Raw genomic sequence first — 16,994 nt, 5'->3', positions numbered from 1 at the left:
AATCCACGGCACTCCACAAATTCAATAATGTATAGATCACTTCACAGAAGCCATAAACTCTCTGAACTGCATCGTCCACTTTTCGATTCACCAGACATACAGATTACATTAGCTTATTTATCCCTCGAACGATCGAGACTCACGTGGTAAGACATCAAAGACGTTTTACTTCTGAAATGAAATTCCGATCGATTTTATCGACCTCGAAAGCTTTCTTCGCGTTCCAGTCCATCCTTCACTATCGTCTTTTGACGTTGTGGTTTCGCCAGTCGGTTACTTTGCATAAAAAAGGCTGCTTATCCATCATTCCCTGATCTTCGTGAACAGAATAAGATCGTACAGGCCATGGAAAACGCTGAGAAACAGTCGTTTCCGCAATAAATATCCAACAATCGTGTACGCACACGCATTTCCTCCGATATGTATTTATACGCTGTGCTGGTCAAAAGATTGGAATGGTTTTTTAAATTGTATTTTACTGATTTTTTTTTTTTGGTCAATTTAATCGTTATTTTGGTATTGACGCAATAATCGTATTAGTAGAAAAATGTTCTTTATCTTCATTTTAATATAGGGAAGAAGAGGAACTGAGTAAGAGAAGAAGAATTTTCGTGGAAGAATCTTGTGCGAGCTATTTCTAAAAATTTTCTAATTCTATGGAACATACAGCGATTTTAATGTTTTCTAAAAATATATTAGCGGGCTATTTTCTTCGTATTCTGATGGATCGTCGTCTAAAGATTTTTCTAAATGAAGAGAATTCCATGTATGCGGACTACCTTCACAAAATTTTCGATTTTATCAAATACCTAACAATGTAAACTTCTCACCGGCAGCGTGTGCTCGTTTCTCAATAATCTATGTCATTGAAAGAATTGTAGCGAAAACTAGAAGAAGATTTTGCGTTACATTTAAGGGTATCGGTAAAGGCAAGACTCGAATTTTACGATCGATAATGGGATGCTCGACGAAGCTGTTGTGCAACACGGAGAAATAAATTTCAGTGGATTATTTTGAACGTTTATTGGACTCGTTTAAATTTTAAGAACGTTTTCCGCTGTTCGTTTCTGCCTTCTTCTCTCCGATTTATTTTCTTTCAGTTTAGATTACCTTTTATTTCTATCACTATGAAACGAGAAACCTTCGATTTTTAATTCCGAACGTTTAAATATAGGAACAACGATAATGTAATAGAAATACAATTGAGATATCGATGTGTAAAGAATTACGATACGATAGTAAATTATAAAATGACCAAACTAAAAATAAACTTCGAATCAAAGACGGAAAATCGTCATCGTAGGAACATCTATCGTTTAAGTGGACGTATCATGCGATGCGATATATTACCAACTCGAACGACACATTGTTGCTCGTCCATTTTCATGAACGATTTATCGTTTTCATTTGAATTTCAGTTTCTCCTATAAATAGACAATCGAGACAATATCCGGATTCATTTAACTTTCAAGTAATATTCCCGTAACTACTTTTACGCAATTTCTCAGTCTCCTAATTAACGTTGGCTGTTTCGTGACAGGATGTTTAGCGCGAGTCATTTAAAAAATACAGGCTAACACTTAAGGCGTTGTAAACTGCGCCAAGTGCAATAACGCTGTATATGAATTAAAGGAGAACGTGAGTTTGTAGTCGGGCATCAGAAGAATTTAAATGGACATAGAATTTTTATGTCTCTTAATAAAGGTACATCGTTCTACACGTTGGAGATTTTTCTTTTCCAGTTGAGGTAAAGAACGTGAAAGGTAAGCTGGTAAGAAAAGTATATAATTTTTGTCAACGATCCTAGTATAAGAATTGTGAGGATTCATATATCTGCAGGAAACATAATTTTTACCCGTTGACGAAGATATCTTGTTTTACGAGTTAAACATTTTGCACATCGAGTTAACGCAGAAGATAAATAACAAAAGATATATATATATATACATGGATTGCAACCGACGTTGCAATGGAAAAGATGGAACAATGGGAATTTGATACAACAAGTTTCGTAAGTTTTTTCAAACAAAAATAACAACTGAAGAATATAAGAATATTTCGTTGTCGATGAAGATACGTCCTTTAATATGTTAATATGTTAGAGATTTGATTAAACTCAAAGTGGAAGAAAACTTAGGATTATGAGAATTTAATAAATGTTCAGTAAATTTTTTGGCAATAACGATACAAGACATTTATTTGCACGAAAAATATCTTCCTTAGAAGATTTTCTGTAACAACGTCTAGATTTTTATCATTATAAATATTCTCACAAATTCTCTAATTAAATTTCCCCAATTACAACGAACAGAAAGCCAATTGCAAAATGGTTTCGAACCAATAACTGTTCCAGAATCATAAATCTTTCACAGTCGTATAAATTTCCAAGCTTAATGCCCACTGTTCGCCTGAAAACATCTGCTCTTTGTTTAACTTGATTTTTCCACTATCAAATGAAAGGAACAACGCGCTAGAGTGACTCGATTATTTCAATTGCGAGTTTCAAACGAGCTTGTCTTTCTCCGGCAAACTTTTCGCGAACACACGCTCAACTGTGCTTGTTTGCACGGCAAATATTTGACAGAGAATGATTTATACAGTCATGGGAAATGGCGAGCAGTTGGACGTTGACCGTATTCGATTCTACGTCGCGTGAATCCAATCTGCTAAATTGCAAGAATCGATATCGAGCAAATACATATGCACGAACTTTTCAATGTTAGTCTTCTGGTCTCTACTGGTATTACCTTCGCGACATCGATGACGTGCAAATTATTTCATTTTTCTGTTGACGTAAAAAATAGAGAGTAACGATAAATCGATATCCGATTTTTGAAAGAATAATTCAGTGGCAAGCATCCAAGCTTCGATGAAAAATATTCTTTCTAAGAAACAGTTTAAGTTGAGCAAAGTAAAATTAAAAATAAAATCATCGCATACTTAAATTGTTATTCGACAGTAATTTTAAAAAATTAGAATCATGTGACAATTTGTAAAAATTGGAATTACACTTAAATCTATTTTTGTAAGCCACTTTGAATCGAGAAACTTTCATCTTGGATATATCAAACAATCCTTGGATCGGGAATTTCAATTGAAATAGAAATTAATCGGACGCCAATCGATTTGAAAAAAAAAAAAAAACAGGTAGAAAAAGAGAAACAAATTACAACAAGAGACCAGATCTAAATTGCCTTGCTCTTCCATATTAGATAGTTACTAAATGGAAAAAAGATCGATATTCGATAGTTGATGCTTCCGCGCCAAGGGACCTTTATTTCGTGACAATATTTCACTTTTTCATCCGCGTGACACGTGAAAATCTATCGTACGGTCCGATTTCACGTTTGATGGCCGGAATTTTTGTCGTGGTTATCTCTTCACTGGCGAATACATAGTGGATGAAGATAAGTAGTCCCCTAGAGCACTCGTAAATTTGGAAAGCCGACTTATCTGAGATTTTTCTGCTTTTTCGCTCATTTTTCATGAACTTTGTATCATGCCAGCCATTTTGCAGCAACGACAAAATTTGATAAATGTTAAACGTCACCAATGGTGTATAAATAAATTTATTATATGTAAATGATCAGATAATAAATGAATTTATTCGTTAAGGACAAATGTAGTTACGTTGAACAAAGATGTATTTATAGAATAGCTAGGACAGATTTATAGTCGAATGAATTATTCCTAATAAGTTAATCGTGAATTTTCTCAAACGAATCACTGTAATTTATTATACACGGGGTTAAGACTCGTCCCGTTCATCACTTGCGACTTCAATTATTTTTCCATCGCCTATTCCAAAAAACGAAACGAATCATGGTCTTTGCAAATTCACGTGTTTCCAATAATCTATCTTTCGGCGACTTATTATATAGACTCGTCATTTTTGTATCTCAGACCATTTAGTTTCGCACGTGTATTTCGAAAGTGACACGGCTCTAACAAGCTTTGTAGGATAAGCAGAAGAATCGGTTAGAAGATTACAAAAGTTATTCGCTAGACGCATAATATCGGCAAAAGAATAATCTCTATGAGACAACGGTCGAATATTATTTTTATAATTCTTCGTCCTTAGTTTCTTCTTCTGACACACAATCGTTTTCATCGAATTATTTTATATCGCGACACTTTCAAACTACACGCGCAATATGTCGAATACACGTTTCAAAAATGTTTAAAAATCAGTTAGAAAAATTGTTAATCCTGCAAAGTATTTCTTATGGTTACACTTTATTAAATTCTCTGTAAGTATGAGATTATCATTAGACTCTGATGAAGACTGGCTGCAACGCTAGCGAAATACTGGACCTTTCAGGAAGGGACACGGCTTAGGTTGCCTCACACGCTATTAGGTTTTTTCCATGTTCGTAGAAAGAACTAGTTCTTGTCTGATCACCAAATTTGTGCAACATCTGGTATTCTGCTGCTGTGTTAGTTTTTACATGAATAAAGAAAGTTACAGTGACGTGGAAAAGTATTTGGTTCGATAGATTTTTCTATCGGAAAACCTGCTAACTGTGTAACGAATTAGTTCACGTAGATGTTTTTTAAACAAACGTGGATTTGATGCCATTGGAAAAATAGCTTTGTCAAATGTGTTCACGTTGGATGTTCGTTTTTAAATCGTATTGAAGCAATTTCGTGAATTTTACCTTTTTACATTATTAAGTCATCGTTGATGTAACAATACCATTTTTCTCTCGAACTCACGGCATCTCATGGTACCATCGACGTGACGCAGAGTGCAACATTTCGATGAGGATTCGGAGCAAAGATAAAAAATGCATGTAATATGTGGTTTTCTCGAAACTAGGTACGAGGGGATCTGAGAAGTCTGTTTAACGAACCTCTGTTAGTATTTTCCTACTCTCTGATTCGGTTGAAATATTTTGAATATTTATTTTTTTGTCTGACCACACACAGTGACGTTCGAATAAGCATTTTAAAAAACAAACATTTTATGAAACAGACATTTAAATAAACAGTGCCAATGCCAGAAACAATCTTCCCATTTTTTTACAAACGCTAATCCTATTTCACTAAATTTCACTGAAACGATTAAGAACATCCAGTGTAGCAGTTCGCAGGAGGAAAGAATAATATAGGAGGAAAGTATATACAGAATTGAACCAATGTTTTTAAATTGCCTGTTAAAGAAAGAAAGATATTTTTTAATTGGAAATTAAAGTTACGCGTATCTCTGCTCAAATTCTTCGTGTTGAAGATATAGCAGACACTGGTTGACAAGAATCAACAAACAGAAATGTATTAGGTTGTCCGAAAAGTGTCTTTCTTTTACATACACGTCTTTTACAACGACGCATCTTTATACAAACATGAAACCTAATCTGTCGAACATTGTGATCTTTATTTTGATAGAACAAAATGGATCATACCTAATTCGACAAAATAATATAAAACGGAAAATGTTGTACACCCATTATTTCCTTATAAAACGAAAGAAACTTTTCGGACGACCTAATATAACGAACGAGTGAGGTAATTTTCAAATAATTAAATTTTGATGTACAAACGATTTTTACTAATCATCTATCGATTTTTGGGAGAACAAGGAGAATAATAAGATCAAAGTCTGATAATGATCAGAGTCTAACAAAGAAGAAACCTGTCTATTGCACGTCGCACTGTACGACGCTTTATTTAGTTGATAAAATAAATCGGTGAAAAACAATCTTATATATTCAAAACTTACACTGAAAGGATATATGTACATGTACATTGTATATACAGAGATCTCGTGTTCGCATTTCTCAATATAAAGCGCACAGTATCTCTCTCATAAACCTCTCTCCAACGTCAGTGTGTATCTATTCTAAGTATAATATGCAGCTCTACCATCGGCAACGATCAAAACCCACCAAAAACTGGTGAATTCCTGTTGACCAAGTTACAAAAACAGAAACGAAAAAGAAAAAGAGAGAGGAAAACCTTGGATGAAGCTAGTTTCTCCATGTGAAGAGCAAATCTGTTGTTGGTGGGAATGAAAAGTCACCCTCCTAAGTAACAGTGAGATAAAACAAGCATTCGCAACTTCTTATATATCCTATAAATTTGCTATTTTACAATTATTGCAAATCTATGTTAAAGATAGAGCTATTTATTTGTAAGAACAGGTGGAGAATAATAAAGAAGAGATTACAAAATGGCTAGAGAGAATAATAAATATTGTGCAGCTTGCAACGTTTCAACGAAACATTTCTTTTTGCTCAATCGTGAAAAGGATTGTTCCAATATCTAAAAACTCGTCCCAATACTAAAAATTATTTTAATAATGCTAAACATTTAATTATGGATAATAGAAACACGTTTCTTCGTCTGGTTTAATAAAGAAGACATAATGCGCTAAAGCTCGAAGTTTGCTTTATCGAAAACGGATATATTTATCGTTTGGTTGATTTAGTTAGTTTATTAAAATACAAAGTAGCGTATACATCGAGCGTAAAAGGATAAAGTCTGACGATGCAAAGAAGCATCGCCATCGTTATGTCAACGGACAATTTCTCGAACGCGTTCCGTAACAAGCAGCAACATACCATCTCGAGGCATCTATTTACAGCTGTATTTTGGCAGAGCCGGTTTGTATAAGATTCCACGAGGTCATGCTAGAATACGATCTATTTCCTGATCGATCTGCTTACACTAACCGTGTGCGAACTCTCTGTGTTTCGCGAATTCATATTCCTGTTTCTTAATTCCGTTCTCACTGTTGTAAATCGAACAAACCGAATGGAATTCCTAGCTCCGAAGATACGATCCAAGATAGAAATAAATTTTCCTAGGATAAAATTAAACGATCTTAGCGTGACATATCATTCCAGCAGGGTATGAATCCTTTTCGACGATATTTCGAAAATTTCAAAGTCCCGTCTTTCTAAATAAGACGTAAAGAATGCTTTTTTTCAGACGCGCTTTTTGGCAGGCGTTCATAATAAATAATTCCCACTTCCTGTTTTAATCAAATACAACGTTGTAAGCTTTCCACGAATTTACTACGAGGAAACGAATGATAATTATTTTTTAGCTGTATTTGTTTAAAACGTACATGTATCGATAAACAATGTTCATCGCATCGAATTTAAATTGAACGTAGGAGGGAGGGGAAATTATGGATACTTCGTTAATCGCCATAAAAGGAAACATTCGGGGATATTTACTGACACGTGCAATTGCGAATGAGATATTGCATTAATGCGAGATTAAACAAATAAATTCGGGAATATTTAGGTGAAATAAAAAAATATTACAAATCAGACATATTTAAGAATTCTCAAATATCTATGTTACCTAAGAAAAAAAAAGTATTGCAAATTAGATATTGCATCAATGATTCAGAAATATCTGAATGTACATGAGAAATCCTAAATTAAGAAATTATAAATTGCATTATAAATATCAAAGTAAATGCTGTGTTAAAGGAATTCCTAAATGTCTCTACGTTGACCAAAGAAAAAAGCCCAACAATATATCGAATTGACGCAACATTGTTCATCGGTGGGTTAATTATAAATCACTTAGTATCGCAAATTAAATGCAATCTATTCGTGGTGTATCGGCGATAAGTGGTCGTTTATCGATTGCACGCGCCACACCTCGTAAATCCACGAACGAGACAAGGCGATTTTCACTTAACACGAGTATAAAAAGGCAGCGGGTTGCCACCGAAATGTCCAGAAAAGAATGAGTACATGACATGGTCGTTTAACGGTAAAAAGCTAAAAGAACAGTTAGCAAGGGATTAAAGGAGATAAAGGGTGAATGGGTCGCACTAAGGTGGCGTTTAATGGTCTGTTTGCGGTGTTTTCGGACTCTGACTACAAATGTCTCGTAAATCACGAGTTGGAATAATGTTTGAGCGATTTCCGTGGTGCTAGTTCATTCAGGAAGTTAGAAACTATGAATACACGAGACTTCCGGTTTGCGTTTATAGATTATTGGTGGGAAGGCATTATATTCGAAGAGGAAAGTTTCAGATGGAGAAATTAATTTTCATTTGACGAAAATGCTGCGAGGGATTATTTGGAATATATGGAGAATTAAAATGAATCTTAACAGGAACTTTTCGTGTCGCAATTTAAATTCGAATTAATGTTACGGACTTTGAAATATTTTAGAATTTCGTTAAACCGACAATTTTTCACGAGGACGTGACATAAGTCTTCCATTAAGTTTTGTCGAGTCATTTTGTAGTTTAAAGATTGATATGTCGTCAAAAGGGCTTCGACAGTAGGAAGTTAAGTTTACGAGCCTTATCACTGAGTGTAGAGGTTCATATCAGAGATATCTGTTGAACGTTACAGTGATAAACGAAGATCAAAATGTTCTTAAATAATTGTTTTCACTATCGAATAAATTTCTGTGCAAAGTCAAATTCAAATCATGCTGAACGATGCACGATCGATTAGCTAAAATTCAAGGCTTTTTATTCGAATACTCTGATGAAACACAAAACATTATAAATAGAAATGCAAGTTTGATACGAGAATAGTTACGAGGTATTCCAGCCAAAGTTTCCTACAGCTATAATTCAACGTTTATGAGAGGATAAAGAAACTTTATTATTTCATGCGATGCTTAACCATTCCTATCATTGCAATGAAAATATCATAACGATTGTCATAAATTTTGTTCACTCCTAAACGAGTCGAATCCTTCAAACGTGCAACAGTTATGGAAAGATGTCACGAGTTTGAGCCGAGTTTTAACACAAGATGGAACTTCGACTTATTCATCCGTTGTCCTGGAAGTAAGTATTCTTATTTCCAATGCATATTGAAAACGAAGTTGCGAGTTGCAAGATCCGAGAAAATCTGATTAAAAAGTGTCTTACTACAAGGAAACGAATTTCAAGTCCATCTAAAGTGAATGGAGAAAAAAGAGAGTCCTATCAATTTTATTACAAAGTTTTCAAATATAAATTCTCAAACGTAATTTCTCAATTAATTTTGCAATTTCACGGTGGGAAATTCTTCAAAATTCTATTAAAAGATATTTTCCTTTAAAACAAATTACTACCTAGCTCGAAAACGTTATCCCTCTTGAAAAGTATTGCCAATTACGATATACGCGGGGCTCTATAATGTGGAAAAAATGTGCAAACTTGAAATCAACGACATCGGCCATTCTGGCGAGAATAACAACCGACATCGTTAAGGAGCAGCGTTCCCACTGAAGTAGAATCTTTCGCGATCTACAAGTAGAATATAATAAGCGACAAAAAATCAAATATAGCGGAAATACCGAATTCCGAAACGAAGTCGACCGACAAAAACGTAGTCGGATCTCTTTAAAAGTCGTTCAACGATCATTTTAATATAAATCGTAGAACTTTTCCTCTAATATTATCTACGTCTCTCTTGACGAACAAAACTTTTTAACTACCATTCTAAATATCGAAGATGATCTTGAAATTCTAAAAAATACGAATGATAGGAAAAAATCAAATAATACGTAGTAAAAGATATGGAATCGTATAATATTCATTTGAATCAATAATTTTCATTAAAATTATTATTTATGCAGTTTTCAAATTGGTTCCACTTACACTTTTACTTTGCATATCGTACAATTATCAATATCGTATGTAGTTGATTGCTGTCACAATTCAATTCTATGCATTTTACCAGTCTCGGTATCGTTTCAAAATTAGTGTTACAGCAATAGCAACTTTCTTTGCTTCGACAGACCATCGACGAAAGAATTTCTTAATGCAACACAGAATTTTGAGTCGAACTTTTTAAAGTTCATTGGATCTTACGGATCTTAAAATCCGATGTCAAATATAAAGACAGTAAGCATATTTGATTTAAGCGAAAGGCTTCCTATTTGAAAATTACGATCAATTCCATGGAACAGAAACAGATATTTTTATACGATACATCAACTCTTTATTTTACAAACTCTTTCGTTCGGTAATTTCGATATGAATATTGCAGTGCGTGACCAAGTAAAATTGCAATATTTATAAGGGAAACATGAAATCTCCATGTAAAATGGACGCAATGCACACAGCCGGTGACTTCACGTGCTCGAAATACATATTTTATATATTTTTCCCTTGATGCAGTTTCATTTCGCATTATTTTTGTGGTAACACGTGTCTTGTAAAATATTTGATTCCTATAGAGTGTAAACCTTGTCTTTTTCTATGGTTTGGTAATAACGTTAATGGTGCTACTTGACTTTTGATATTTAATCGGTGCACGAAATTGACTTCATTAAAAAGATGGCACAGGTTCAAGTTTGAATCTGGACTGACGTAAGGAATTTCGTGCTAGTTTCGGTTAAAGTGTTTCTACTTCAGCGAATTGTTATTGGATCGTTAAGAAAGTCGAAAGTGGGAAAGGGGTGCAGTTACATTAAGAAAGAAATGTGGTAGTAGCAGGCTAGTAAGCAGACGCTACCAGCAAGAAAGTGGTAGAGAAATAATTATCTTCTATCCGTGTGTCCAGCCGAAAGTTTGAGAATATCGAGGAAATCGTGCAACGTTTCTAGAAAATTCACCAAAAGAGATAACCCCGATTCATTGTGTCGTACTGTTCGCCATAATAGGGCAAATGATTAAGAACATTAATTTGGGACGGGATAATAAAAATGCTAATATGAGTTTCAGGAACTATGTTGCACCGAAGAACTTAATTTAGAAAAATTGAACGAGGTATTGTACATGTTGAAGTGGTCACCACTTCTACGAAAACTCCACATCTGGTCTTTTTAGTTTTCTCAAGCGCTGAAGCGATCGACAGCATATAGACAAAAGACTAGCATGAAGGCAGACCATAAACAGTAGACAGGCGACGTTGGCTTCGATGTTTTCAGTTATAAGGTAGCACTGCTAGCGTGCGGATCTGGACCAGCTCAAATTGTATTCCTACCTATTATTACACTTCTCTATTAAATTAAATATATACATTTTGTACCTTAAACTTTATCCACGCGTTTTCCCTCTTTATTCATCTAATAACCTCAACAGTACATCGTCAAATACAAATGTAAAATGTAAATATAAGTTCTATTATTTAAGATTATTCGAAGGATCAGGTTTTGAAAAATGACACGGTATATTACATTATTTCTTATTCGATGATCCGAGCGATCACAATAACAACCAATAATAGACATAGTTTCGAAAAAGTTAATTATTAATTTAGAAAAGAACTAATTTCTTTATATTTCGCGAACGTTCCAATTGAACAACTGATTAATCAAAAGATTGAAAGACACATAACGAACTCGATTTTTACGTTGTCTACATTTAAGGGACTATGAATCCATTCATTCATCTCGATATGGATAAACCAGAATACGAGGGTTGTGGTTGACACATTCCCATAAACTAACCGAAATCACGAGGTCGTACGATTTTACGAGGCTACCTTTTCGGCATCTTGATGGGAGCGTGTACGCGCGACCGAAAAGGTTTCGAGGAATAGTTATCTGGAACCTGCGTTGATCGAATTTACGGCCGTCGATTCAATCGCCGGACATGTTGCTGGTTACTAGTTGGACGGGTGATATTTTTTCGTTTCGTTTTTTCGCAAATGAGAATTTCTAGAAGGCGATCACGATGAAAGAATTCGATTCACGATGGCCATTCGACAAGGAAACCTGATAAGAACCATAATAATAAAGCAAATGATCGCGGAACCTGTCGAGAATCTAATCGGAACAAAAGAAGAATTCGCTGAGAGTACAAAAAAGCTCGATAAAAAGTGAAACTTGGCTGGAAATTTTTGTCAAAATCCGAACGATAGATCGTTAGGAGCTTAATCAGAATCTTCTGAGGAGATTCTATAGCAATTCAACGAAAATGCTACGATAGTTTTAACAGAAATCTAAACGTATTCTACGGAAACTCTATTGAAACTCGATAGGAATTTTCAGAGAGTTTTAGAAGAATTGAAGAAACTCTACTAGAACTTGATGAAAAGTCCACAGCAACTCTACGCACATTTCAGAAGAATTCTATTAATTATTCTTTAGAAGAACGCGTTACATTAATTCCGTACGAATTCTGCGAAGATTTGATAGAAAATCTACGAGAGCTTTAAAAAAGCATTACTAAAGAACGGAAGCTTCTAAAAAGTCTCTAGTAAAATCTAATAGCTTCTAGCTATAAGAGCTGTGTAAGAACGCCGTAGGAGTTGTAAAAGAACTATACATGAATTTTCTAAGAACTCTATTGAAATTTGTCGAGAAACGCGTGGATGAATGTGTAATAGAAATATATTGAAATAAGTATAAGTATAGTGTATACTGATAGGGAGCACGTCGATATATTTATAGCAAAGGAAATTACCAAAAAAATGAACCTTGCTGTGTAACTCTAATTGAAAGCAACAAGAGAAAGTCAATAAAAGTCTACTTATAGTTCTTTGTTTCTAGACTTTGTAATCCAATCAACATTCATGTTCAAGAGCACAATAATATGGACCTCCCTTTTTTTTTTATTTTTTTACTTCGCTAAATTCTATTTTCTTCGTAGCGGCGGTATCCAGGTAGTGGCGATACAAAAGAAAAGTGTTGAGTTTTCCTAGAAGTAATTACTTCAATAAAATTTGATGTATATGAAAATTGGAAAGGAATTCTCTTGGGAAATTTATTGGCTACTTTGCGGCAACTTCGCAAGAAATTCGCAAGGTATCAATAAGAATAAATATTGTACAGAAAAATTCGATAAAATACTATGGAAGATCGCGTGCGAGTTGAATGACAACAACTATTACGGTAACTCGATAAAGAATCGACAGGAACTCGATTCTGTGAAAATGTGAAAATGCGATACTCTCACAGAGATACGATTTCACGCCAGAGAAATACATTCTTCCATAAATTTAAACTTTCACGCTCCCAATATAAAATGATAGAAGACAAAATAGTCCGACCTTTCTGTGTGATATTTTGTTCAATGCATTCGTCATTCAAAAATACGTACATCCGGTGGAAGGAATAGCATGAAGGACGATTTTCGTAGAAAACAAATAAAATTAACGACAGATGAATATCCCCGTGAAAGAAGGCGTTGCTCTTGAAATAGCGCTTTCTCGTCTGTTCTGTTTTGCGTATTACCCTGACGAAAGTTCGACTACATAAAAAATCGTGTCACGAAACTACGCCACACGTACAATCGTACAGTGTACGTTCTCTTTCATAAATAATAGAATATCTCTTGGTTTTATATAAAACGCGATAATTATAGTAATAAGGAAACGATTAATCAAACGTGATTTTATCTGCATACGAAATATACAAACATTTGTGGAGCTATTTACAACAATTACGGACGAGAAACACGACGAACTAAGAATCGTACGTGTTTACACTTTACTGTCTTATAATCTAAGTTTCATTGAACTAATTTTATACGAATTACGCGGGACAAATCTGAATCGAAATTTTGATTTAGATAAGAACAAATACAATAGAAAAATTAATCTGTCTTGCAGAATTAGTTGAAGCAATGACTTTATTTCAAAGAGACCTAATGAATATGAATGAAAAGAGATTTAGTGTTATCGATTTTATCACGATATACATAAAAATGATATTTTTATTGTAACACTGAATATATATACCAGAATTCTTTATTTATCTCAAGGTGCTATAATTTCTACCAATCCTATTTATCTTTAAAAGTTCCAAATCAGATGACAAGTTGCTGCAAAGTTTTAAGAATTTCCGGATCATTTCTCAGATTGATCTTCGATAAGTGACTTTGATACTCATGACCCTGAATATTTACAGGAAAAGATACAGCTTTAAATAAACCGACATTAAATCTGTTTATTCTGGTTAAAAGAAAAACTCCACTTTGTCTGCTTCTTTATGTTACTTTAATTTCTGATTGAACAGCGATAATCGTGACAATTCGAGACACGGTAAGTGCATCCTGGCACGATAAATTTTTCGCGTCAAACGAAAGCGCCTCGACACTCGTAAAAGAATTTATCACAGTAGTAGAAACTATTTTTATAGGACCGTAAACCTACGAATCTCCTCGGCATCGAACGTATTATGCTTTTCCTCCCTCCTGGTGATCGCAGATCGACGAACAATAAGTCGAACAACCACTTCGAAACTATCCAGGTGAATCTCGGCTACGTATGTTTCTTACTTTTCTTCGTTAATTTAGCAACTTGTCAAACTTACGGGATCTTTCAAACCGGTTTCAAGTCTGTGTGTAACGAGATAGATTTTGATATTTATTATTGCACATCGTTAATAAAATTGCAAATGGATCCTTAATTGATGCAGATGACATTTCTTAGGAGAATTTTGTGTTTAATATATGGTCATATAACCGGTTCTTGGCTTTGATATATTTATATAGCTGTAACTTTGAATTTGGAAATTTTTGAATACAATACAGACCACTGTAATATGTATTAAATATAAATAAAAAATCTATGTCAAGTTTAGAAGGAAAATGCGATTGTAGCTGTCGTATCTCTTACACAAAATTTCCATGCAAATCTACAATATTTTTCATAGAAAACTTTCACAGGTAAAACTTCCATGACATCCTTAAATTCCTAAATATCCCAAACAAAATACCCTCATTTATCTTTCCCTTGAGAATTTCAACAGACCCTCATCCCTATTGTATTAAATCTCAAATAAATAATATTGTGCTACAGATGACTATATCGATTTATATTCGATTACCAACATTTATTCTATTCTACTTCGTATTTTACATCCTCCGTGATAGAGATCAATAAACAAAAAAAAATCAGTCACAAACTAACAAATTCCAAAAGTTGCGTAATTTAATCTAAATCGTTTCCAATGGCCCGACGCTATCAATTGACAGTTGACTCTCAAAATATTACAAACCAGTCGGTCGCTTCGACTGCCCTGTCACATTTCATAACAAAAGAAAAAAGAAAAAGGAAAAAGATATAAAATCAAAGAAACGTTCCACTTACCCAGCATTCGAATAACGTTTCTCTGTGCGGCGCTTTTTCCTCTTCCGCTATCGCCGTGAATGGATCCAGCTGACAAATGGTTCCTCTTCGCAGTAGCTGACAACAGTCTGGATCGTCTTAACTTAATCGCGATCAGTACATAGAGAACGGTGATGATGGTCATCGGCAGGACGAAGAACAGCATGGTGGATATCTCGAAGGAGTGTCTTATCAGATACCTCTTGATGGAGCATTGAGCCGAGTCCAGGACCACCGAGCCGTTGCGATAGTCGTAAACGATGCCAAATTGAACCGCCTGTGGCACGGCCATGCATAGCGCCAGCAGCCAAACTATTATGATGAACTTCACCGCCCGGGACAGTTTCGACATCGTGTGCGAGATAAAAGGATGACAGATTGCGACGTACCTGAAAGTGGAACACGCGTTATTCGCCATTTTTCTATCAAGTTAAAAAAAAAAAAAAAGAGAGAAAAAATAGAGGGAAAGAACGGTTTTTGGGAGCCACTTGTTAGCAGGAACTTTAACGAAGCTGACATCGTGGAAACACGTTAGCGAACCGGAAAATGGAGATAAATGTGCGATAATGGATGACGTGCTGTGTTCACTGAGGAATACCGGAAGTAAATATTGTAGTTACTCTCGAATTTATTGTTGCATCTATCGTTGTATTGTGTCGGTTTTGGAACATTTATTGTGTAATAAAGTGACTACACAAAAGTGCTTTCGTGTATCCTTATTTTGCAACGAAGCGTCTTTTGGGCTGTATATTTCATTTTCATGGTGCTAACTTTTCGTAGATAGTACGAAATTTCGTTTACTCGCGGGCTTAACTAATGCGAATTCGTTACGATTGCCTCGAGATCTCACTACTCTTACCATTGCTTCTTTGCTTCCGTTTTATTCATTTAGATAAACGCGATCGTACATTTCGAATGCATAATGTTAACTCCAAGATACGCTTACTTCTATATTCGTTCGTTTCAGCTGACGACATTTCTGCAATTTGCAACCGTTTTAAGTATCAAATTTGTGCAATTGGAGCGAGGAATAGACGGCGTATTGTAGTCCTTTTTTTAAAGGAAACAAAAGGGTAAAATTCTCTTTGTACAATGAAAAATTTTATGTATAATCTATAATATTATAAGAAATAATTAACAGGGGCAAAAGAAGTTGTTATTTTAAGTTTCAAGTTTACTAAGAATTTTCCAATTTCAATACGAGTAGAAGGAAAGCCGTATTGTAGTAAAACATGCGATACGTATTCAAGGTAAATATTCTGATTTCTAGAAGAAACAGTGCTATCTTCGTAGACAAGTGACTGTTACTTGCGTTTCCAAGAATATTCCCTCTTCCAAGAGAAGAAGCTTCTCTGTATCCAGAAAAAGGTTTTGTCAACTTGTCATGATAGAAATTATTAACGAAGATGAAACGATTTATAAAAGTAAAGCTAGGGAAAACAGAACAAAATGGGGGAAAGTGCTTTACCCTCTGGAGTATCATTTTTCCCTTAAAAAATGAAAAAAGAAAAAAAGAAAAGAAACACGAAACATTACTGTGAACATTAAAGAATGCAACATTTTTAATCATGTAAAACATTTCAAAGTAAACAAGAAAAACGATTCTAGCTGAGTTTAACAAGATATTAATCATAATTTGCGGAAGATGTCGATCTGTCTCTTAACGAGCGTTCGAGTGTATCTATCATCCATTCTATCACGATTTCCGCAATCATTCGTCGCAGAATAGAGTTACAGCAAGATCAAGAAAGCAAAGATCGTAGCGGTTTACTTAGGCAGAAATAAGAGATAAGAAAAAGAAGGTCCCAGAGAATTGGACACGCTTTATTTGTGTCAACCAGCAAGGGTTACTTTAGACAGTTCTGCGAATTTCTGCGTGACAAGGGGATGACATGTAGCTGTACACCCTGAAGGCTTGATATTTTCAGGCGAAAACGTTGAAAAGGTCGAGAGCGATTTAATTTACGGCGATATTTATTGGGAACCTCGTAGAAAAATGTTATGTATCGATTTTATAAACTGTTA

The 16,994-nt window shown here is 34.7% G+C and overlaps 1 protein-coding gene and 1 long non-coding RNA gene across 10 annotated transcripts in view; one reads left to right on the top strand and one right to left on the bottom strand.

Moving 5' to 3' along the window:
- LOC126914680 (pyrokinin-1 receptor-like) overlaps positions 1 to 16,994 on the bottom strand; it is a 34,204-nt gene that overhangs the window by 7,549 nt on the left and 9,661 nt on the right. For all 8 annotated transcript variants that reach the window (XM_050718958.1, XM_050718961.1, XM_050718954.1 and 5 more), the window contains one exon: positions 14,952 to 15,358. In XM_050718958.1, coding sequence (XP_050574915.1) covers positions 14,952 to 15,358 — 407 coding nt within the window. The remainder of the gene's footprint in view (positions 1 to 14,951; positions 15,359 to 16,994) is intronic.
- LOC126914922 (uncharacterized) lies at positions 8,662 to 15,127 on the top strand. Of its 2 annotated transcripts, XR_007709942.1 has the most exons (4): positions 8,680 to 8,770; positions 10,637 to 10,681; positions 10,742 to 10,849; positions 15,045 to 15,127. It is a non-coding gene; the product is annotated as an uncharacterized LOC126914922 (long non-coding RNA). The 2 variants fall into 2 exon arrangements; XR_007709943.1 differs by lacking the exons at positions 10,637 to 10,681; positions 10,742 to 10,849 and having other exon boundaries at positions 8,662 to 8,770.

Source organism: Bombus affinis, chromosome 3 (genome assembly GCF_024516045.1).
Source record: "Bombus affinis isolate iyBomAffi1 chromosome 3, iyBomAffi1.2, whole genome shotgun sequence".
Taxonomy (NCBI): domain Eukaryota; kingdom Metazoa; phylum Arthropoda; class Insecta; order Hymenoptera; family Apidae; genus Bombus; species Bombus affinis.
The sequence above is the reverse complement of the archived record's forward strand: the minus strand, read 5'-3'. Positions and strand labels throughout refer to the sequence as shown.